The 25,648-nt window shown below is 46.0% G+C and overlaps 1 protein-coding gene across 1 annotated transcript in view; it reads right to left on the bottom strand.

The window, feature by feature from the left end:
• Positions 1–1,082: 1,082 nt before the first annotated feature.
• Positions 1,083–25,648, bottom strand: part of LOC119431316 (proline-rich protein 36-like) — a 45,266-nt gene continuing 20,700 nt past the window's right edge. The window contains 6 exon segments of the mRNA XM_037698788.2: positions 1,083–8,466; positions 11,298–11,432; positions 12,956–13,357; positions 14,168–15,065; positions 15,067–15,420; positions 20,243–20,631. Coding sequence (XP_037554716.2) covers positions 8,402–8,466; positions 11,298–11,432; positions 12,956–13,357; positions 14,168–15,065; positions 15,067–15,420; positions 20,243–20,631 — 2,243 coding nt within the window. The 3' untranslated portion in view covers positions 1,083–8,401.

Below are 25,648 nucleotides of genomic sequence, written 5' to 3'. Positions count from 1 at the left end.
ACACATGTAGCACACATGACCGTTGAGATGTTTTATTCTTTCGACTGTGCAATATAGAAGTTGCAAGGAAGCAGTGCTTGCACAATTGTCAGACTCCTTATGTTTATGCAATACCAGCTTTATGTATAACAGTGAACTTCTTTGTACTTTTGACATAATTGTCAGACTCCCTATGTTTATGCAATACGACTTCCATGAATCAGTGCACTTCTTTTATTTGTACTTTAGAAGAACACTTGTGCTGTTGTGCTCAAGTAGAGGCATTAGTGTGGTCCGGCCATCGTGTAAGCAATGCCAGTGCACACCTTCATTACATGAAGGCTAAAGTAATTCAAAGGGTATTTCACATGCCAAGCTAGCAGCGTCAGTCGCACTACATGTTTTCAGTGCTCCTAAAGTTCCATGCGTCACAAGGTGAACTGGCAAATTAGATAGTCAAGGCTTAAGCAAAGATCTCCTTCACAACGGCTGTGGAGTCTATAAAGAAATGCAGAATGCTTAACGCAGTGGTCCACACAAAAGAGTACACGTTGTAGTCTATATACAGCTATAAAAGAACTGTTGCAGATTGACGATGGCTATTAAGTGTAAATAAATTCCAATTCTGTGACTTCATCTTATTTACGACTGCTCAAATAGGAAGCGTGCTTTTTTTTGGAATGTGCGATGTGCACATTGGTGCACATCTGATTCAGAGGAGTGTTAGAATTGAGCAAACACTGTCAAATTAACCAGTGGTGTGATGCGACATTTATGCTTCTTTTTAATTCGGTCTGCTGGATAATTCGATCAATTCTGCCGTGCCGTCTAATGTATAGAGAGTTTATTTTACACTGTGGTTTGGGCCTACCATCCATGTTAGTACGTGGAGGACTCATTGCATCAACAAATAAAGACTATAAAGCGCACACAGCATTTGGATAGCAGCGCACACAGATGTTAAATGTCGAGTGAACTCGATGTGGTGGCATCGTTATGTTTACTGCGATTATCTTTATTGTTGCGCCAGTCAAACTTAACTTTAACATTGTGTACCTTCCACTGTGTAATGGCCCCCCAAAAATTTAGCCGGACACAGGCACGTTCAAGTGACAGTTTTTAATACCGGTATGAAAACTCACAACAAACCATAAAAAGTTTTTTTCTTCATTACAATCTGCAGGCATAGTGTCTGTGGTTCTTTTTTTTTTCTTCTATACAGAGATGTTGCAGCAAATGTACAAATATATTCACAAGGCAGTTACAAGATTCTGAAGGAAAAAAAAAAAAAGTGGAAAAACATGATGCAACAACAACAAATATATAGCTGAGGAGAAGATAAGAACAAACGAGCAGTAGTTCCATGAAAATATATGGGCAGGAATGGGGAGGTGGCAAAAGGGAGCCAAGGAAGAAAAGCCGTTCACGCTTGAGCCCTGCTTGATGAACCTGTCTTATACCGGTGATGCCCCAGTGTTACACTGCCCTGTGGTGGGTTGCACTTGTGATGCCTTAGGCCCGCTTGTGAATCGGAGCAACTTGCACTCGCTCTACTGTGGAGATAAAAAAAAAGCTAGCAAAAGCGTAGAATATAGTGTTGGGATATTGAGAGGTCATCGGCTTTGAAGCTTTCGCAAAAGTACGTTTTATCAGCCTTCCAATCAGAAATGGCTACATACAAGTAGCCAATCAATCAACAATCAGATTGAGTGACTGATTGAATGAAACTACAGCAGAACCTTGCTATTATAATACAATCACGGTTCGCACAGGTTCCAGATTTTATACACCAGGAAAGAGAACAGTGGAAATTCCTCAATAACAACATTCTGATGGTGTTGTTCTCCTGGATAATCTTATAAACCGTATCATGGAGATCCTGCTGTAGTTAGCAGTACACACTCTCATGGGCCAATTGAGCATGCTTTTGATCTATTAGTACTGTCACCGGAAACGAGATGGGCAGTGCACTAACCGTGTGTTTCTACATTTGTTGGCGAATGCGAGCTGCTCCACCTGTCTAAAACAAACTAACCGGCAGGCCCGCTGACAAGGGAGACGGCAAACTGCGAAACAGTCAACACAAGTCGACTTACGGGACCAAATACATGGAAATTTCTTCAGGAAACTGGTACAGGACAGCCCAACGTTTAAAAAAAAAAAAAAAAAAAAAAAAAAGAAAGCGAAATAAGTCTACAGGGTTACTTCCTCAAGATCACCACTGCTAAGCAGCTTTCGGGGGTGGGGGGCAAGCAATATAAAGAGGTCAGTGCTGAAAACCGAGGCAGCATCGCCCTGCTACTGCTAACGGGAGGTGATGCTTTATTATCTTCTTTGTCTCTTTTGCATCATCATAAGGCCTTTTCATCTTGCTCAGAGGTACCCGCTCTCGCAACTATAGAAACAAAATCTTGCCCGGAAATGGTTTTGTACAGTGGGCAGCCAGAAAGTGAGACAGAGAGCGCGGTGTGATGGAAGGAGAAAAAAGAAATTGTGTCTATGTACACGGCACGCAGCCTCAGAAGAAACTCAACGTGCAGCTAAAGAAGAGAAGAAGAAAAAAAGGGGGAGGAAAGAGGTTTTGCAAGAGAGATGACGAGGCGGGACCATGCGAGTGGGTAAAGCGGGAAAAATGCATCAACAGCTAAAGGCGCCAACGGTTCTACTTCTCTCACTCTGCACCCTTTTTGTTTCGTGCCTCGCACTATCCCACCCACACCCCTCCCACCAAGGCTTTGGCTAACAACCACACCGAGTAGTTATCTTATTTTCGTTTTTGTTCTCAAGAGCTGCACGTTTATACAGAGAGCGCACTTCTTTGGCACGCTCTTGCAGGATGGAAAGGGGATACTTTTCAGTGAGCACAAACTCGGGGCATTTTTCTCTTTGTTGCGATGCAAGTAACTAGCTTACGACAACTGCTAGTCTCCTAACTACTTCCGCCTGGGCCCTGAGTACTCCCCATTGCATACTGCAACCCTTTCACCTGCTTAACTACCTCCCTGTTTTTGATGTTGAGAAACCTAATAGACGCTTGGTGCAGCAAATCGAATGCTTGGTTACTTCAATTGCAAACTCATTTTTTTTGTCTTTTCGTTTCATGTGAATGACCGAAACGAGTTTTAAGGGCTTCGACACGTGCGTCAGAATTTATTTAACAATTTAGCAGCCGCTAGGAGAAACAAACTGAATTTGAAGTTTCTATTGAAGTCTAACCAAAGCTGAACAGGAAGCAACCTCATTAGTGCCAAAAACAAAGTTCCAATCGGGAAAGGTTTCGTTTGCAGCTTCATCCAAAGACATAGTACCTCTCGAGCTAATCACTCGAGGCTTGCCTCAACGATGGTTCTTTCTTGCTGCTGGGCGACTTGAGAATGGTCACTTACTTTGAAAATAATGTAATAACTTAAAGTTAACTACAGTCAGCAATAACCAAAAATTTGGTACAAGCTTCAATTCAATTCGGTACCCACTTTGCATCTTCCCTCCGCGCACCACAACACAGCTGCCAAGAGACTCCGATAGTGATCGACGTTTGCTTTCACCATGACATCGAGGAAATGAGTGAATGTAATAGGACGATATGCAAAACCAGCAAGCGCACTCTTTCCACACACCTAGTTGGACCTAACCAGTATGGTGGACCGTGGGCTAGAATCGTAATTGAGGTGTCAACGTGCAAACTGGCGACATCATTCCTCCCGCCCACCAATCCCAGCACTATCCCAAGCTTTCAAAGTATGTCTCGGCTTTAAAACGGGGCGCTTAAGAGAAACACTAAATCAGTTTAAACTAATAAAGCATCGTTGAAAAGCTATATTGGTTAAATCTTGCAGAAGGAGGTTGATTATCAGGAGAAAAAATTAAAATCAGAGGTCCAGATTTTTTAAAATTTCATGCTGAAGCCCAAGCTCCGCTATGTCAGGGTGACATCACGGCCTTCAAAGTATTTTTTTTCGCATTTGTGCCATTGTGGGCCAGTCAAGCTCCTTCAAACTTGCCACATTCCGTCTCTTGCTCTTTTAGAACACTACGTAGTTCATCTTCACCGCTGAAAAATTATCCAGGCCCAAACACAAGCTGTCAATATCCTATGACACCAAGGTGAGCATTTTGGTTTGGGCCGTCAGGGGTTCGAGAAAGGCTGCTCAAGGAATTCTGCATATCGTCCATTGAGTGGCCCATCAACACAAGTTCTCTTATTGAGTTGGACGGTGGTGCTTTTTTAGGCTGTCACCGGCAATATCACTGCCTGCACTTGGTGTTGAGAGGGGGGGGGGGGAAAGGGTAACTATAGCTAAGCGCCACAAGCGTTCGTGAATTTGTTCTTTGTGCAACACAATACCATTAAATAGCATCGACCGTCAACAACAGACAAAAAAAAAAAAAAAAAAGACAAATGAGTGATTTGAAATCGACGTGGGGAAGCTGAGATGCAGAGTGAATTAATCGCGAGTGCCAAACAGCTTCAGAAAGCACACACATACTGCTGGCTATTCCTCCCAACCAATACCGTGACAGATACCTCAAATCCGGCCACTGCTTCCCTGCTGGGGCCTCGCGAGACCCAGAGTTTGCCTGCCACACAACCTCAATCAAAATGCCTTGTCTTTTTTTTTTTTTTTCTTTTCCCTCGGCACGAAAACCATTATTTCGATGCCCTGACTCGACTCTTTCAGTGTTTAGTAAAAAAAAAAATAATAATTCCATGAATTTTCTGGGAGCGTGAAATATGACTTTTCTTGTAAAAACGAGAGCAAGTGTGAACGATGGATGGAGGTGGTGGGACGTGATGACTATGACGATAAGAGTAGACAAACAGGAAAAGAAAGTTAGGAAGGGGACGGGTGTGAAGACCTGCCAAGAAAAAAACGGAGGGGGAAAAAAAAATCATATAAAGTAGTAGCAAATCTTCGACTCAGCAACAGCAAGGAATAATGGAAGGGGAGTCAGAAATACACAGAAACTAACAACATAAACACTGGGTCTTTCTCTCTCTATTTACAGTAACACAAACTCATGCCAGGCGCGTGCGTGCATGGTTGTTTGATGAAAATCCGCGTCAAAGCTCTGTTTCTCTTGGGGGCGCACAAGAGGGAACAAATTGGATGTATGACTTAACAATGATGTACAAGGGGGCAGGAAAAATATAATGTAAGCAGGTTTGCAGAGAAAAGAAAAACACGAAACATCTGTGTCACAGAGGGAGAACTGAACCCGGAAATGGTCCGGTTGTCGGCATATGGGAACCATGTCATATTTGCTGCTTTCCCCTGTGGTTCCGTTGCCTCGGCGATGATGGCAAAAAACGAAAAAAGGAAAAAAAAAAAAAAAAAAAGAACAACGCAAGTTTCTGCACTCTCTGTACAATAATGCGCCACATGTTTTTATATGGCATGACATATTTACAATGCAATGGCAGCAAAAAGCGTGTAGAGACTAAAAAAAGAAAAACACTCTACGCCCTTTCTTTTTTATCCACACACACGCACCTATGCAACAAACACAATGGTGAAAGAGACTAACAAGAAAATAAATGCGAATGACGAGAGAGGAAAAAAAAAGTACAAGGTAGACAAAAAACTATTATATGCAGAGAGATAACACTTGCCTACCTTTCTTTAGTGTCATTCACATTTCTGTACACAGATATAGTACATCATCCAGTTTCGTCTATGTATAATTTTTTTCCCTACCTCTCTTTTTTTGTGTGTGTATGTGTATGTTTCACAGATATCTCACTAGGATGGGAGAAAAGAATAGAAGGGGGGGGGGGGGGAGGTAGGAAAATGTCACAGAGAATAAAATGAAGCATTGCATCGCGACCGGCCTAAGCACTGTCACAGTCATTAGAGGATCCGCTCCTTGGTCACTAATATCTCACCAACCGTCATTTGCCCACGACAGAGTTCAAGAAAGCCCAAGTTACTTCACTACCTATCAGTAAGGGACGTCCGCAGACTCTCACCCTCTGTATACCGAGCAAAGAATGTTGAGAAACTCTGCTCTTCAGCACAGCCAGGTGACGGTCCAAAGGTGACTCGAAGACCGTAACACGCGGGCCCAAATAGCGTCACTAATTGCCCAAGGTGACTCAATGCGAGTCACTGGCACAACCAGATAATATCCCATTTAAGAGCAGAAGCTGTTCTGCAGCATGGCCAGGCATAGGCACATGATCCAAATATGACTTGGTGACCGTCACATGTGGGCCCAAATTGCTTCACAAACTCTGGAAGGTGACTCCGTGGCAGGCACGTGCACAGCCAGATAATGTAGTATTAGGAGGAGAAATTGTTCTCCAGTAAGGTCAAATAATGTCGCAAGGTACCCTATGTTTAGTTGGTGGCCGTCAAGTGCATAGCAACATAATGTAAAAGTTTACAAAGTGACTCCTATGGTCATCACATGCACGTTCAGATAGCGTCACATGTATGGCCATGTAATGTCACGAACTGCCAAGGCTGCATGCTGGTTGTCATCTGGCATGGCTAAATAGTGTCACATTAAAAGAAGAAATTGTTCTCCAGCACGACCAAATAATATCACAAGATATCAAGATTACTCTGTGGCTGTCACGTGCAAGGCCACATAGTGTCACGAGTTTGCAAGGTGACTCAAGCCCATCACATGTATAGCTATGTAACATATCACAAACTGCCAATGTGGCTCTGTTGCACATTGGCTTTCATCTGGTGGCCACAAAAGATAACTGTCCTGCCACTGTGGATATTACAGAGACAGAGTATATTTGCTTTCCAGGTCACCAGCTGCTGCCTCAACTTGAATCTGCCCCTTGTATCTTTTTGCATACTTTTCTTTGCTACGCTATCTGGCCACACACTTGTGACTGTGCTGATGTAAGACTTCCTCTCCCCAAATACGGAAGCCCACCCCTTTCTTGCCGCAAAGCCAAGAGAAGTTGGAGCGGAGCGGTGAGTGCAGGGAGCCTTTAAATGGTTTGTTTTAAAAAGCAGGGTCATAATTCAAAGCTTTTAGTCAGTAAGAGTTGTTTGGCCATTGACCTGCTGCCTTCGCTAACAAAATGTCAAACGCCACGAGTGGCTGGTACCTTCTCTTACCAACAGATTTAACGTAAGAACTTTTATCATAAATAAAGGCCTAGAAGCCAATTTCTCTAACTTGGGCATAGAGTGCAATAAAATGCATAACTGCTGTGCACAAAAGCTAGAGCCTAATTATATAAAGGGATGGGAGTTCATTTTACAGAAGCCAGTAGCTGGCAACAGTTACTATGGTCATATGCACAGCTGCAAGCCATCCATCCTCCATAGGTAATGCTTGTACGTATACATATATATAAAAAGAACAAGCAGCCCAAAGTCACAGTAATGACTGAGCAAGACAATGAAGAAAAAAAAAAAAGGAAGTAGCCTAAAATTCTAAAGATGCATATTATCTCTGAAAGTGCTATGTTATAACAAATTTACAGAGAAAGAGTTCTCAAAATGCCTTGTCCACTTATCGGTGATGCACTTAATGACAAATGTCAGCGTCACGATGCATTTATCTGGCGGATTCTTCCATTCCCCAAGAACGTTTTCTACCCAACACAAGCATCACAACGACCATGCTCGAGGCTAAGTCAACAACCGCGAGTGCACACAGCAACGTGCAGTGCAACAACAACAAGAACACAGGGGGCAGATAGTTTCAGCTGTGCATATACAAAATTTTGCAATTTGCAAGCTCCGAGGCTTAGACGAGCTGGGCTATGAAATCACAAACCACGCATTCTTTCCTAAGCAGGTGGGCCCGCGGCAAAGCTCTGGTTCTGCCGAGAGAGAGCCGTGCCCAGTAGGAATATGTTGTGTTGCTACAAAAATATGGCAAGTTAGACTGCCATGAAAGGAGGATCTGGCGCTGCCTCTATGCTATTTGCTTCCGCTTGGCTTGGGCAAGAAAACGGCGGCTATCCGTCACCGCTAGCGCTGCCTGGCGACGGCTTGTCGGCAGCAAAAGTTGCACGCTTGACCTAAACATTCTACGAGAGAACAGCCTTCCTGGACCGGACATGCTTGCTGAACGGTCACTTAAAAGCAGGAGACCATTGTCAGCAAGGAGCAGAGAAACTGGGAGGAAGGGGGGGGGGGCAAAGAAAAGAAAAAAAGAAAACGGAAGGACTAAGAGCGAATATAACGAGCGAGGCGCAACCTCTTTTGCACGGCTCCCCGATGGAAAATATGCGAGGATGCCGCCGCGGACGCAAAGAAGCGGCAGCAGCGGTAGTAGTAGTTGTAATAGTAGTAGTGGTACAGAGCAGGTAGCACAATAGTAGCAGTAGTAGCACACGGCAACAGCAGTGTCCTCTTTTGGGTTCGGTGTATGTGTGTGTAACGCGCGATCACGTGTGTACATGGTGGTGTGTTCTTTTGCATTCCTAAGGCCCCGTGGGTGGTTGCTACCTATGGCTGTCTTTGGAGTAGCGCCGCCGCTTGTTTGGGGCTGCCGCCTCCTGCTGGGGGTCTGCACAGAACAAAGTGAATGGTAAGAAGAAATTGGCAACTTGAATAGTTTGAATTGAGCACTTATACTTTCGCTACACTGTAATGCCTAAACACTATTCCACATCAAGGGAAATTAGAATTAATGGGTGCATCTGTATAAACTTTGGTTTAAAGTCAGCGCCTGTCGCGTCCATTTCTCTTCTTAGTCCCCCCGCCTTTCTTGCACTGTTCATTATGAAAACTAGAGCTTGTTCCCCTTTATTCATGCGTAAATGGAAACAATGAAAAGATATTTGACGAAATAATTTATGAAGGCTTTTATTATTTTATTTTTTTACGCTCATGGCGTTTTAGCATCAGAGAGCAGAGTGGGTTACACAAGAAACAACGGGGTGGAAATAAAATCTTCCATTACACACATCACAGTGGAATCTCGTTGATACGTTCACGGGAACCGGAAAATAAAGCATATGATCCGAAAACCGTATCGTCCAATGTATTGTCCAACCAAATCGTATTATCGGAAAAAGAAAAAGAAGCATATTATGCCAAAAAATGTATTATGCAGAATCATATCGACGAGATTCCACTGTATTTGGTAATTACACAATGCTAGCCGATCAAAAGGCCCTCCACCAGGCCCCATCAAAACTTTTGGTTGCACAGTGGAGTGTGTAAATTGGCCTCTAGGAAGCGTATTACCGAAAGAATTCTGCAAATCGGCACGTTAGAGAAGATGGACGGAATTGATATGTCACGAAGCCATGTTACCAGGAGATGAGCTTCACTGCCAACACAGATACTCCTTCCCTTTTCCTCGATAGAATTTTCCTTTCAAGCCTTCTCCCATATCGCAGTTGAGAGAGAGAGATTCAACTTTTATTAATGCCAGGAATCAAGGGGGCGCACGCAGCCTCCCTCCGCCTAGCAGAAGGCTGAAATCCCCAGTATCTCAGCGGCTGCCTCGGCTAGCTGGACGGTCCAGACCTGCTCTCGCTGGTCTGAGCTGAGCAGCAGGGTTTCCCACCGCTGCCGGTTTTGAATTTTCCGGCCCCCGAAAGGAGCCGCCTTCGAGCATGCCCATAAAATATGCGGCAGGTCCGCCCTACCCTTACATAATTTGCATTGGTCATTGTATTGCCCTGGATAGAATCTGCTGCAGGCCACCGCCTGTTTCCTGGTTGGCGCGGGATGAGCTGGTGGGTACCGGGCCCTTCCTAGCCGATAGCGACTGGTTATTTCCTTGTAGCTGATAGTTGAGAGGTCACGTCACGTCCATGCCAAAAGACCCGCCTTGTTGCCCCCCCCCCCCCCCTCCCTCCTTTTTTTTTTTTTTTTCTGCAGGGAGGAAAGATTCCAGTGGTGGTCTTGCGCATTCTGCATTGGATGATTTACTGAAGTTACATGCCATTGTCGATGACGTTGCAGGCAGTGGGTCTTACACAGAGGCATTTATGCGGGTCACCTGGATTTTCCAGCAGAAAGCGGGGCTTACTCGAGAGGAAAGGCGCACAGGTGCAGCGCTTTGAAACTTTGCAGGCACGATCGTGAGTGCGCGATCTATGTATCACGCTAATCTGATTGCAATGCCCGAAAAAAAGTATAACTTTGCAACAGAGTGCAATACGAGGAGCATAAAAACAATTCACATTAGTTTGTACAAATGCTTGCTATTATTTACAATATATTAAAATTTTCATTATTATATTAATGCATACAAGTTCAGCGGGTAGTTCATTCTGTTTTTCTCAATGTGCATGGCAAAAATGATTGTAAAAACATGTTGTACACACAAATTTTAACTTTATGTGATGATCAAAGCGCTGAGATAAGTAACATGGTCGTGACATGAATTTCGGATGCAGAGTATGGTGGTGATAAAGGTTATGAAAAAAATGACAGACGAGAAATCCTTGGACGAGTTGCCGGAGACTGAAGACCTACACTAGATTTCATTGTGGATACATACGCTTTCAGCACAGCTGTAGTTTAAAATATATAAAAAGTTTAGCTATTTTGGATTAGTTCAAGGGCATATAAGGTTTTCATTAACGGGCTCCTATATAGCAGCAGCAAAGTCTAATTTTGGCCTTGCCTTAACAGGCTTTTATAAAGTAGTCATTTTAAAGGAGACCTAGAGCACGAAAGTTTTCGCGCAAATATCCCAGCAAGCAGATGGCTTTCCTAATTATATATTCAACATGATGATTCCACGTCAAGTTTGATGTAATATGCATGCCCTGAATATTTATACGAAGTTGCCACTCCCAAGGTAACATTATTCAGAAAGTACAGAGGTAGGTTATTGTTGGATTGTGATACTCTCAAACTTACGCTTCTTAATGTTAAGTTCCATTGACCACATTTGGCCCCAATTGCTGACGTTATTAAGGTCGGCCTGAAGCAGCGTGACGTCATGTTCAGTAGTTATTTCTCTGAAGATTACACAGTCGTCTGGAAATAAGTGCATTTCAGATGTTATTGCTGCAGGTAAGTCATTAACATAGACAAGGAAAAAAAAAAAAAAAAAAAAAGAGGTCCCAGGAAGCAGACCCTCCGGACTACACGTTGCTATGAGGCGAGTTATGAGAATCGCCAAAATGTCTGCAACTAAAATCTCACTCCAATGTATCAAAAATGTTACTATAGGTTATGTGTTAAGATTCCTGTCTTTAAACAAGAATTTTAAGTATCAGTATCAAAGTCAGTGTAGCAAAAAGAACACGCTGGGCATTACCTATAAAACTTAGTTGGCTGCCTGTGCTTGCCCACTATCTCTCCTTGCGGGTGGTGCACATCTTTATCTGGAGTTCTTCTAGTTAGCCGAGCGGGCAATCTGCACTGTCTCACCTGTGGAGGGTCCCGACGCCCGGGTTTTTCTCTTCATGACAACCACAGCATCGTCATCCCTGACTTCAGAGTCCCGTCGGAAGTTGCGCTGGTTTGGCAGTCGGGGAGGAGACCGGTGGTCTCGGCCCGCTGGCACTGCAGGAAATAGGGCAGCCCACAAACCGTAAGTCTAGCCACGTTTAAAAAATGCGGCAGTTTCGCCTGAAGGGCGATACCAAATTTTAGCGTTGTTGCACATAAACTTCTCGGATGGTGCTTTAAGTTAACCGTACGCGTGGTGCACAAAGCGTGCAAGAAGCTCAGTGCAGCCATTCAATGGGTGACTGGCACTCAGGCAAACAATGTGTGTTTCCACATTTCCTCGGGGCTTTTTGTGCTAGTTCCGCTGGCGTTCCACCTGCTCTGCTAAAATTCTTGTGCAACTCAATTATTACCGCATTCTCTGGGAATATTTCAATGGTGATACAACAGTCAGCATCCCTGTACAAGGAAGCAAGGTAATGTGCGCTTTACATTACCAATTTTAGGCGTACATTTCCTCTTCCTTGCTTTTATAATTGGCTGCGAAATGCAAACAGCTAATGAATTCAATTAAACAAGCTAGGCCACTGTGAATAACAACACGTTAGCAGGATTGCCAGGTTGCTTGAGACACGAATATTTCTTTTATTCCAGCTAATAATGATGACTGTTTTCCATCTAGCTAAAAATTCCACACTTCACCTTTTAACTCAGTGTTATGACGCCGTGTGTATATAGAGACTGCTATTACATATTATCTTCATTAATACCCTATTTTCGCTTTCTTTTTGTAGCAGTGAGTCAAAACACAAAAGCCCATGATGTCCTTGCAAGGCAAAATAACCTTACCCTCATGGCATCGGAACCACATAATAAAAGAACACCTCAGGCCACTGCCATGTAACCAATAACAAAGAGTTATGCAATTATCGCAACTATCATGATGTAGTTATCATACTATAAAGTTTATGATGCGCTAATGAGTGCTTGCTAACAACTTTCTTTTACTGCTGAGTGATAATCATGTCACCTTGTACGCGCACGTGTAAACATGTCAGGCGTAACAGACGACACGCAGCTCAATCCACACTTCCGTGGTTTAGCCAGTACCCATCAGGCAGCAACTCTGCTCTATCTCATGGCCAATATCAATAAAAATTGAACATTGCAGACTGCAAGGACATGATATGAAAGCTCAGAAATTGCCAGCTTGAAAAACGTGGCTTCACAAGGCTTGGGTACCTTTATTCTATTTTGAATAAACCATGCAGCGAACATGACAAACAGCGCAGAGGAGCTATCAACTGATTACACAGAATCATACAGTGTACAAGAGACACATACTGAAAAAGTACAACGCTAGCTACGAGTCGCTCGGCCAGCTGGTAAGGGAACACATTATTTTTGCTTTCAAAGCATTTCCTTGCTGGCCTACCGAGCAACTGAAAATGATGTGCTTTTGCGTCAACTATCCCTTATGTTCTGTATGACTTGGAATAAAACCCAGTTGATAGCGCATCTACCGTGTTAGTGTCACTAGTCTCATCAGCATTGTTCGCCATGGTGAACGTAAACTAGCCCCGCTTAGAACCCTCAAGCAATGAATGAGCAGAATGACTTAAAAATGAAGTTCTTACTCGTGGCTGGAGACCGCCTCGACCGGTCGGCGTTTCTCCTCAATGCTTCCTCCGCAGGAAGAGACGCCACCGCAGCCATTGGCGACGGGCTCGACAATGCCTGCGACTGCTGGCTCGCCATTGCTTGCTGCTGTCCCAGCCTGGAGCGGGCAGCCTTGGGCTCGCCGCTCCCCGCTGCTGTCAACCGTCGCGGCCGACCGGGACCGCCGTCTTCACGCCGCGTCGTCGGGGCTGGGGAGTCCGCTGCTGCAGCTGCCGCCGTCGCGAGCGCCTCGTTCTCCTTTCCCTGCCGCTGTGGCCGAGGCGGCCGCACCCGAGACTTGTGCGCGAGCTCACTCAGAGACATCTCCTCCTCGCTCGAGTGATCAGAGTCTCCTTCCTCGACCGCGGCGGGAGATGGCACTGCAAGGCACATTGCCGCCGAGGCAGCCATTCTTACATTGCGCGTCTGAAGAGACGCCAAAGCCACCGTGTGTGTGTTAGCCGAGTGGGCTCGACTGCTTGGGTGGATCAAGCACACTGCAGTAACCTTCCCGAATGACACAGCTCCTGCTCGGCCCTGTAGTTGTGCCGTGACCACCTGATGCAGTCTGGCTCATTAATGCCACTTTCTGTCACATTCTAGTTGTACACCGCCGTGGTTGCTTAGTGGCTATGGTGTTGGGCCGCTAAGCACGAGGTCGCGGGATCGAATCCCGGCAACGGCGGCCACATTTCGATGGGGGCAAAATGCGACAACAGCCGTGTACTTAAGGTTTAGGTGCACGTTAAAGAACCCCGGGCGTTCAAAATTAACCCGGAGTCCCCCACTACAGCGTGCCTCATAATCAGATCGTGGTTTTGGCATGTAAAACCCCATAATTTAATTCATTCTAGCTGTACACATTCTGTGTTTGAGCGCTTTGTTTTGTGTTAAATACAGAGAAACCAGGAAAGCAATAAGACTTAATAGGAGGGAAAATTTGGCGAGTTGTTGATTCATGGTAACAGGCAGCACGAACAACAAGGGCTGATGACAGTACCAAATAAATAACAAAGGTATCAGGAAAGTAACAGCAAGAAACAGCAATGTGACTACTTTGACACAGAAAGTGCTAGACATGACGAACTCTAAGTAGACACTGTTGAATATTCAAATATCCTTTAACAAGAAACGGAATCAAGCTGCACCAATGGAATGACAGGATGAACAACATTAACAGAACAATTTACCTTGTGCTGCCCGTCGCCTCTGATTCCGAAGCCGGCCGTCATCCCCCAGTTCATCACCGGGAGCACATACAGAAGCCTCGGGACATGTCCGGAGCAATTCTAAGTCGGCTTCGTGTTCCGGCACTGGCTCCTCTTCGGAGTCCTTGTGGTTCGTGAGCAGAAGTGACACAGGCACCGGTGAAGCCCGGTGGCTCGCTGACTCACTCTCGTCGTCGTCGTCGGGAGGGTCTATCGCCATGTCCAACAGGGTCGACAGGGAATCTGGGAGCTGGGGCGACCCAATGTGGTTCGCAATCACCGTGGGGCTCAGCACCGCCAGCTCGCTGCCGCTGTCCTCTGCCATGTCTGTACAATCCCCCGGCAACAACGCTGGCGACAAGAGTCGCTCCGCGCCCGCCGACAACTGGCTCTTCTCCGCACCACCACACTCCCCTTTGCTACCTGCCTCAGAGACCACCACCATTACCTCGGCAGACACCGCGGCTCCGCGCGTGTCTGCCTCGGTCACAACCACAGAAGGCGTTGCCGCCATTGCACACGTTGCTGCCTCCCGAGAGTCTGGTTCGACGGGCGCTTCCCCTGGCACTTCACAGGCACCACTCACAACTGGCTGCCGCTCCTGCGGCAGCATCAGTGCAGGCACATTCACAGACGGCTCGAACGACGCTGTACTAGACAGCACCGAACTGGGGGATGCCTCAGCGCTGGTCGTCAGGGGTGAGCGTGCTACCACTGTCGTCGCACTTGCCGTGGCCATCACCGACTTCATGACCATGTTCACCAGAGATGGGGATGAAGTTGACAACGGCGGAGCAGCAGGTGGCGGCGTTGCCCTGGCAGTGCCACCTGTGGCAGCTGGGCTGCTAAGGCTGGCACCCTTGAGCGTCGGTGGCATCTTAGAGACGACCAGTCGAATCGGCGGCGACACAGATCCGCTGGCTACAGATGACCGCGAGCCACCCTGGCTGGCCTGGAGAAGAAATCAGCTCGGCCAGGGACGACTTGAGGGCAAGCCCGGAAGTGCCTGATGGTAGTGCCAGAAGCTTGATGGGAACCGTCTTGGGTATGCTGCCGGGACCAGCTGGAAGGGCCAGGACAGGATGGCAGCTGGTTGGGGATGATGAGGAGGCTGTCGTTGCTGCTGTCAAGTTGCCCTTGAAGATGAACGTGAGCCGCTGCTGTGGATCACTGCTGGTGCCACTGCTGCCCGCTGTGCTCCACATGGAAGGCGAGATCATTTGGCCCCCAGGAACCTGAAGACACAAGTGTGTATCGAACAAGGTTGTCATGAGCACATTCTTGCGACCAAGGGAATGACCGTGCACCCCCCCCCCCCCCCCCCATACCCTACTCTCTCTTTTTCTAACAATGTTCTGTCACGACTGTCACAGCTTGTGAGCATACGTATTAGTACCCTTTACACAATTCCTGATTACCGGAGACACAGAAAACAGTCGCAGCCACAGGTAGCGACATCTGGTGACCTTTTGTCCAACTACTATGTGTTGAAAGGATATAGAGCGAAGCTGTCTATGGCTAGAGTTCTGTGCATTTTTTGTGTCCGTCAACAAATCTGCGTGTGCAAAAAACTCGGCTCCCGAATTTGATGCAAAATCGCTTCATTTTATGCAAAAGCTTATAAGTCTCATCACTTGGATATGCATTTTCAGTAGATTAGTTATCAATAGGCACCATTTTCAAAATCAGGAGACTCTCAGGCAGATAATAAGAGCTTTTCAAAGATTTGCTGCTGCACAACCCGCGTCGGCCATGTGTACGCTCGCACCGCCCTCTCTTTGTCGTCGTTCCAAGAGCTTGTGTGCCTAGTTTCCTTCCTCTCTCCCTGCGTGGCGGTCTCGTCGAGCATGTCTAGTTTCCTCCAGCTCCCCGAGGTGGCGGTAGTCTTCATGCGAATGTAAGCTGCCGATCAAGACCGCCATTCAAAATAAAAGTGTGTGTGTCTTTCTTCCGGATAACCGCTGTCACCAGCTCAAGAGAAATAACATTTGCTCATACCCCTGATCTAAATTGTGTCACCTCTATGTCATGTGCTAAACACTGCTTCGCTGGTAATCCACCTTCACAGCAGCGGAATGGCACGTGATTTTTTTTGTGTTAAATAGGTGCTCCTGCTGAAGGAAACAGAAATGGGACTGCCCAAGGTCATTTGGGGCAATTTTTGGAGCAAGTAAAATTGCATTTTAGAGCAGTTTGGAGCAGACAAAATTGCATTTTGGAGCAACTTGGAGCAGAGTTTCATTTTGGAGCAGGCCAACCTGAATTCTGTTGGAACAATGGAATATGGCAGCGCACTTCGAAATCACAATGAAATAGAGAACCAACACAAAGCACATAGTCGAAGCAGGGTTTGTAGCTATAGCGTACTAGAATATGGAAGAGTGGGTCGAGCGGCAACACGGCGTATGTTTTCCTGTAAAGCCGAAAACATCGGAGGAACTACAACTGAACTATATATTCCTGCGCCGATGCTCATGACGATAGCGAAAGATGTTCTCAAATTATGCGGTCCAATCGACGCGCTAACATAATTTCGGGGTTACCATATGTCACTGCAGACACAGAGAGTGCACCGAAGACACAGAGTGCGAGTGCTCATAGCTTCGTGCACACTGTGTTTTCGCTGCTTAGTTCGCGTTGAAGCGAGAGGCAGCACGAAGGTCAGTTCGCTCGCTGGTGCTGCCGTGCTTCCTCACGCTAGCGTTTTGAGAGCCAGTTTCAGCGGTCCTTGATCGAATGAGACATGTTCATGTTTGCTCGTGTGCGCGTGACACCATGCTTGTTAATTTAGTTAATAAGCGAATGTTTACAAGTTTGTATGGCCTATAAAACTACAATCCTTACTTCGTACAGCTGCCTACTAATTTGCTATCGCAATCGATGCTTCGCCTTTCACGCGAAACTGTGACTTTGTCATGACTCAAATGCCGGTGGTACACGAGAACGAAGTAGAAGATCGTGGAGCGTTCGAAACCGCACGAGCGCTCGAGGCACGCGAACCGACGTGTAATCAGCAAGGGAGAAGCAACGAAGCAGCATTATCGATGTGGCTCTCGGACTGAAAGGTCGCGTCGTCAGCTACGCTCTGACGATGGGAGTGCGGAGAGCCCGGCCACGAAGCTCGTGACGCTGGCAAGGCCCAGGCGTGGCTGTAGACCTCGGAGAAGTCCGGGTGAGGCTCCTGGGACCGGCTGCTGCTGCTCACGGTGGTTGCGGTCTTCTTTGCAAGAATCCCACTTCCTCGTCCGAACCAGATCGACCGATAATCACCAGGACACCGGGTCGCCATGCAGATTGACGGAGGGCGAAGAACGCTTCGTTAAGCCTAACCAGGCAATTGACACGTCAGCGGCGGCTACCGGGGCACCAGTCACGTACACGGTCAGGTCAACGGAACCGCGAGTCGTCGGCACTTACGGCATCAGCGACACCCCGAACGAATACGACATGGACTCGACAAGAAGAGCCTCAAACCGGCGGTCCGTAAGAACCCGCATTTCTGCATTGAGTTAGGCTGAGTCTAGGGTGGCCAGACTTTGATGAGTCAGGGCTAAGACTGACTAAGACGGAGCTAGGCTCCGAGACCGAGATAGAGTGTATAGTCGTTTTTGAGTTTTGTATTTAACATTGAGTGAGCATTTTTGAATTATGGCTTTAGTTTTGTGTGCCTTACGCTTTTCCCGATCTTGTTCATATTAAATCCTTGTTTGCTGTGCTGCCAGTCGTATCTCTTCTCCATCGCGGGTAACGCCTGCGTGCAACCCTTCTGCTCCCAAGTAGCGGTGACAGACTTTTTATTCCAAATCCGCCATTAGCCCTTCGCGATATGTCAAAATGACTCGGACCTCGCCCATGAGGGCATAAAAACAGATTGGAATATTTTTACGGTATACTAGGCCCTGGGGACAGAGACGCCCGCCCGCTGAACCCGCTGCTGCGTCCGCCTCCATAATATCTAGTTCGCTCGCAGTGCCCTGAGCCTGCTTTTCATTATTTTGTGCCTCAGCTAGGGAGCATTGCACCGCTCGGCCCACTTAACCATATTCTAGTACACTCTAAATACAACCGCCCTGGCCGTCCAGACAGCAGTGACAACAGCAGAGAGTGGCTGCACACACCGAAAGGTCCAGTGTTATAAGCGCGAAAATCACAAGAAACTGTGCGGGAGATGCCACAACAGTCGCACTCTTTTTCAGAGAATCCGCTCGCTGTTAGTGGCCACACGCCGAAGCTGTTCTGGCAGAGCGTGGCGCAATTTCGGGCAATTTTCTGCATTTGGCGCAGTAATTAGCGTTTGTATGAGAATGGCATAACTGGCACAGGAGTACCACCCCTGAGGAAAAGTAAAATGAGCTGCCAGCTGACAAAGTTGTTACCAGGGTTTCACACCAGCCAATAAATAAAATGTTTGGTTTGTGTGACTGGACTGTGCCACAAGATGACACCACAAACACGGTCATTCATTTATACATTTACGGTAACCTGGTATCATGTGAAAGGTAATATGTGTACAGACAACCTAATAGTACTATTGTGAAAGGCTCGTACTTAGTGTGCAGTGCAACACAAGATTGCATGATAGGCTTAAGTATCGGCAAAATAAAAAGGCATTTTGTTCAGTGGACTCCGGCTAATTTCATCCCTATCAAAGTAATACTGAACCACAACACTGCACAAAAGTCTGTAAATTAATTCTTTAAACTGCATGCCAAACTGCTAGCGTTGTGAAGAAATGCTGAACTTGAGTTTTTGCATGCAAATATCTGTAGACAACACAGAATATAAGGTTCCATCTATGCAAATATTATACATTAGTCGAACCCAATTATCAAAATAGCAAGCACTCATGAGCATCTACCCCACTGTTTGAGACATCATTAAAACAGCCTATACATTCCATTGGAAAACTGATAACCTGAGAGAAGCTTCTGTGTCTTCAGTGCTGCTGTCATTTAGAAATTATGTTGCAATGTTGATAAACCGCAAATTTGGGGTCTTTTTACTAAAGAAGTGCAAAGAGCACAGGAGTCTCGTTTTGTCGATACCTCCAGTCCAAGCTTTATTTTTCCAGACTACCCAATCAGCCAAAATTGTCAAATCTTACAAATAGTTAAAGTTCAGTCGTCACTTCAGATGGTGCATGATGCTGCTAGTAGAATTCTAACGGAAATGTTTAACAACACATAGAAAAACTGGCGATCAAGTTGATCAACTTCTATAGGCGCGGTAACGAAATAGTTAAAGGAGCCCTGCAACGATTTTTACGGGCCACCATAATTGCTGTTTATACTGAAAACAAAGAACGAAGGGAATTATGAAAATTGATTAACACAAACCCTATCACTCAGATAAAATTAAAAAATACAAGCAATTTTACAGTTCCCCTCCACTCAAATTTTCGTCGCTCTATATGCCAGCATTTTACTATTCCACGACGTCATATGGCGACATGAACAGCCGCAGGGCATTAGCAGAAGTCAGTGCACCATGGTTGCCAAGCCTTTTCAGCCGCCTGATACCCTTCCTGTGGCCTTCGCGATCAAGCGGCGCACGGTCCACTCTCGGAGGCCATGGCATTACTTTTATGGTCACAACAGCTTCCGCAAGGCGGCTGTTGGTGCCCCAAAGTGCTTGGCATGTTATGTGTCATTCCCATGGTCACAACACCTTGCCTGTGGCTGTGCGATACCTAAAACGGCTGTAAAATGTAGCAATGCCATAGCGTCTTCTGCAGTACTCGCAATATGGTGTGAACATAAATCACACATTACATTTTTAGCCAACAATTAAGCGTCACTCCTTGACGTCACGTACTGCCTACAAAATACCCAAAATCGCTGTATTGAGGAAATGCCGTCGGTGCTACTCGACAAGCTTTCCCTGACGCATTGCAGGGTCAATGGTTGCCGTCCTAATTTTTCGTTGTCACTTGTTGCCTGATCCTTATCTTCTTCCCAAGCTTCTTAACCTCCAAGTTTCTGCCCCGTATGTTAGTACCTGTAGAATGCAATGACTGTACGCCATTGTTTCAAGGATAGTGCACGGCAACCCACTCACCTGCAACGTGCTTGAAGGCACCTCTGCCACACCGCCGGCAGGATGGGAGGGTGAGGGCTGCATCCTTGGCATCGCCTCTGCCGCATCGGCCGTCGTTGGTCGTGTGGAATCCCACGTCGTGGGGGAGGAGCAAGAGGAGGAAGGCATAGAGGAGGAGGAGGAAATAGAGCTCGCCACCAGAGCCCCCGCCGAGAGCGAGGAGGGCGCTGCCGCCTCGGACGGGGTGGCCATCGACTGACTAGAGGCCACCACCACCGCGGTGGTTTCTGGGGAGGACGACGGTGGGGGAGGAAGGGGTGAGGGCGCGGCAGGTGGCAACGGTGCCGACGACGGCCGGTCTGGCGGAATGTTGCTGCAGGGGTCTTCGCTCGGTGGCGAGATGGAGCTCCCTGGAGGAAGAGGAGAAGGCGGAAGAGGCCGCTCTACACCGTGAACCTGCACTGCGCCCCCTTCCAGATCCTTCTGGACCGTGGTCAAGGCAGGAAAGCGTGCGTCTGTCTCAGCGCCCACCAATTCATCCATCGCACACATGCTGATGGTACATTCGACTGGTTCCTACGGTGCTCCAACTAGGTTTGCAGCCCTTTCAAGATTGGAATCAGAGAAATCGCAGCCAACTGTTCAGCCACTCCCAGAGCAATCGGAAGAACCACATGATCGGGATTCTATCGGATCTCGGTCACACTCCCAGTTTCAAGGTGAGGGTGTCTCAGAGCGCTACGCTCTGAAAGAACCAGATGAATGTGTTCTGAGTGCTCAATTCTGACCAGCCATATGTAAACAGCACCACAAGAATTGCTCTAGAGCGCTGGAAAGTGACCAGTCGAATGTGCCATAAGAAACATGATCAAACATTGTAAAGTGCACATGCTTTCTTGCGTCTTAGCTATAAATAAGATATACTCACTCTCACCAACTCTATACAGTGTAGCAAAGGCTAGGGCTTGTGTAAGCTAACCAGTGACAAGAGCTGGCTCTACGTAAAGGCTCACTCACCGTGCGCCTCTGATTTCTCCATGAAGCTTCCATTCAGTTATGTCGCATGCACAAAGGGTCGATCAGAAGCCGACAATTGAGCAGCCCTTCTTCTTGTTCTCTATTCTGATTGGCTGATGAGACCTGTTGCTTTCGCTGCACTATCCAGAGTTAATGAGACTGGGCATAGGTCACTCTTTTGAACATGATGGACTATTTTAGGGGGGGTCTTCAACAAGTGGCTGGCTTGTGAGGCCCTTGTATGTGGATTGCTACGACCTTCCTTTCCAAGCATTCAACTTCCTTCCCCTAGGTTGCCTAAGCATTGGACAATCCCCTCATCGCTCCACATCCACATTCAGCTCAGTGCCTCGTGCAATTTTTACAGAGTATGGTAGACTTCTGTTAAATCAACTTTGGTTAATTCAATCTCGAATGAAGGTCCTGCCAGCGCCCATTATTTCTATGACACCAAACTTTCATTATTTTGACTCTGAAATTAGCCTTTGCTGGATAATTTGAACTTGGCTGGTCAGCATGTACGTGCCTGGCCCCAATGGTGACCACAGTGAATACATCGAACACGTCATCTCTTGTTGAAATTTCCTATTTACAGCCTGCCACAGGAACATGTTAAAGCAAAAACAGTAGCTCAATATGAATTATTACCGTATTTACTCGGTTCTATTGTGTGCCTTTTTTTGTTTTCCTGGAAAGTTCACCCAAAAATTGCTTAGGAGGTGCAATCCAAAACGAAGCCAAAACCAGAACTGCGTTCGCAACAGCCTACTGTCAGAGCCAGCCTAGCCAACATCATCAACTGCTATCACCAGATGGCAACCTTTGATGGCGAGTTCTAACATAGCATTACGATGACATGCCACTTTCATTTTGATTTCAAAGCACATTCAAAACGATAAGTTATTTTACATGTTAAGCTAGCGGCCAACAAGTCACGTAACATAATCTTGGCGTTCCTGAGAATTGCATGTGTCGCTAGCAAAGTGGTTAGTCTAGGCGTGGGCCACCATCCCATTTGCGATTGTTGCAGAGTTGTTTGATAAATGCAGATTATCAAACACGCTATGGACCATACAAAGGCACATGTCGTGGTTCTTTATAGACAGCGATAAAGTGCTGTCTGAGCGTGATGATGATGGACAGACATTAAAGGAGTACTGAAAGAACATTTTTGTCCCATTTTTATTACGTTATTGGATAGCCCTTGACCCAGTAATTACATTATGGAGTCTTGATTCCTAGAGAGTGCAACAAATGACTACTTTCAAAACACGCGCCAAGAGCAATGCAGCTTTACACGTAGAAAAGGTCACTGAAACCTGTTATGGCAGTCCTGTGGTACCAGATACCACTTACACAGCTGTGGTGCCTAAAGCCAAGTCCATTCAACACTTGACGTTTCTCCCGACGTTTCCCCTGCATTTCCAAGAGTGGTGAACGATCGAAAGGGCCAATTTGGCAACTTTCGGCGACACGGTTATTGTATGCTCATCAAACACCGCACCTTGCCACCTCTGCTTTCAGTGACGTGGGAAGTAACCTTTTCCCCTCTGCGGCCATGCTGAGCTTGGCGAGCGTTTTGGATACTCCGTACAAAAGGTGCTGTAATTATTCATTTGTGGCACTCTTGAGGAATTGACGCTTTGCACCGCACGGAGTGAACAGCTACCTAGAAGAAGCAAAAAAAGTCAGACACCAAATTTTCGTGTCGGTACTCCTTTAAGCAGATAGATTTCGAATCTGTGAAAATAAGGTTGGCTGCTTTAGTCCTTTTCTTATTGCCAGAATAGGAGGCATGTTATGTTTTTCTTGCTAAAAATCGGCCTGTGCATTAAATTTCTGCTTTGTTTTGGATCTCTAATGAGATATTTCGAATAGTTTTCTATTTTGAACCCATAAAAAGTGGGTGCATGTTTGAGTCGGGGCAAATACTGCCAAATAAATCGGCAGTACATTTTGGCATTTTTTTCTGCCTTGTTTAATCCAACCAATTCGTCGGCCTTGTCAGGGTCAATTGAATTCACGGAAGTCTGCTGTACTACAGAGTGCCCCTGATGTACAGAGTGCCAGTTTTCAAATGTTGATTCAGTTATAGTTAGCTATGCCACGATTTGCACTCCAAGAGAAACGCTTCAGGAAGTAAACTTTGGGGGTGTATAACTAAAGAAAACCAGCTGTGTTTCTGTGAATTTCAGCGTGTGCCTACGCACTGTCCAAATTCATGCTTTTCATTCATCAGGTGCACGATCTTTCTTGCATCCAGGTGCTTGAGACGGCGAACCCCACTGCGCTATCCCATAAAGTATTGCAAAGTTTCTTATTATGCCATGACTACAGCAGAAGCTTCTCTGCTACCTGGTAAAAGAAAAGGAGGTAGCTGAAATACTACCTTTCCAGGCCACCTGCCCAATGCAATCAGTGGATGTTGGTGGTGCTAATGCTCAGCAGCATGCTTGACGTTTCAGAAGTTATCGTATTTCTGACTCTGGTGCCCACGTCCGAAAGGTGGCCGCTTTGCATGGGTGCTTTTTTAAAGTTTGGCTTCAATTCCAAAGGAATTCATTCTGCTTCTTTGCTTTTCAGTCAGGGTGTTAAATTGAGAAGTTTTCGGGTTTGCTTCGGATTCAAACTTTGCATATTTTCTGGTTCAGTTCAGGTTCAGCTCCGGAACAAAAATATAACGGCATTAACTGGCTCATACGGGTTCATAACGGCTTGAAATAAAGGAGAATGAAAAGCTTTAGAAAATAATGTTTTTCAGCCTCACCTGCAAATTTGTTTGAGTGGAAGATAGTTTATTACTACCCTTACCTGATGCGGACAGATGTATCTCTGGCGTTTTTAATATTACGCACGAAATTGAATACATTGTCTCAAGGCACGCAGGCATAATGTGATTTGATTTCAAAGCCCACAGGTGCCCACTGTATTGAAAACAGAATTCCATATAGTTGTGCCTGTAAGCTGCCTTACAACTGCATGCGCCTCACGCCTTGAGCATACCTTCCAACCTGTGAGCATTAAAATTCGTAAAACGCCCGTGGACATCACAAACCGAGGCATCACGCATTAAAAAAAAAAAAAAAAAAATTTCCCCCGAGCACGCACCCTTTTGTGGGATAGACGAGCATTTCAATGCAAGTGACATTCAATGGAAACTCCACCCAGTTTGTGTCAATGTCTGTCAGTGTCTGACCTCTTTCACGCCAACTTAGTTCACTGGGTAATGAATGGGCTAGCAGGTAGAGCACTAGGCTGCTGCACTAAGTCTGAAACCAACTGTTGGACCAACTTGCGTCAGTGGGTATACCTCTCTTCAAGGAACCTGTTCCATGCCAACTGGGTACGCGGCGCCCGTCAACGACAAAAGAAATTCTTTTAAATTTACCCAGTACTGGGCGAAACAGAACCCACATCATATATATTCAGGTAATCTTGCCTGAATAAGTATTCACAAACGTGCCATGCACATACACACCTCACATAAGACATGTTTGGGTGGGGGCGATGTGGTGTCGCTACACTCCTTCAATGCTAATCGCATTAACGCCGACCATCATTGTGAGATGGGTTCGGCCGGGATTTATATGCAACATTGCCAAACGGTAACCACAAAATGTGGTCGTAAAAACCATAAATGCAGTAGCAAATATAAATTTGTAACTTCACATACTTTATTAACGATGACTTACTTTTATACTCGGTACACTAAAAAGCAACAAACTCTGGCCAGCAGATACAGAAAAGCAACACATTGTTTTTAGACCACAGCGACTTCTTTCAGTGACTTTGCTGTTGCTGGTTTCGCAAGCCTCGGGCGTCTGAATAAACTTGCTCGAAGCAAATATCTCTCTGGTATAAAGTGCCACTGCCACGACAGGGAGGCACAGATGTCACCACAATTTCTTTTTTTGTATACATTTCTTTTTTGCAACCTTGCGCTGCACCATCCTCTGACACTTAAAATTTTTTTTTGTGCACAGAGTCGAGTACTTCTTGAAAAACGACTACAATATTAGCAAAATCATAAAACGAGCTTAAATTCATTAACATTACGAAAAATTCGGGGGAGTTGGCAAGTCCGCATTGAGGTTGAGGGACAAGTGAGGGACTAATATTTGAAAGTGGCAACACAGGCCTGTCTGAAAGGCATTGCCCTTATAAAGGACGGCCTGTTCTGCACAGCCTGCAACCGAGTTGTAATGATGCATCCATGCAAGTTCTGTTATTTCAAAGGGCTGAAAACTTAGACACTATCGCATGTTTCTTTGCATAATAGTTTGAATTAACATGCCTAATGTGTTACAGGCTTTGGCACCATTTTGTAGTTTGCTGTGTAATTGTTGATCAATTATATTGTAGCCGTGGGGCACTCCACTCGGCTTTGCTTGCACAAATATTAACATAATG

The sequence above is a fragment of the Dermacentor silvarum genome, chromosome 10 (assembly GCF_013339745.2).
Source record: "Dermacentor silvarum isolate Dsil-2018 chromosome 10, BIME_Dsil_1.4, whole genome shotgun sequence".
In the NCBI taxonomy this organism is placed as follows: Eukaryota; Metazoa; Arthropoda; class Arachnida; order Ixodida; family Ixodidae; genus Dermacentor; species Dermacentor silvarum.
Note: the sequence above shows the minus strand (reverse complement) of the source record. Positions and strands in the feature narration are given on the sequence as shown.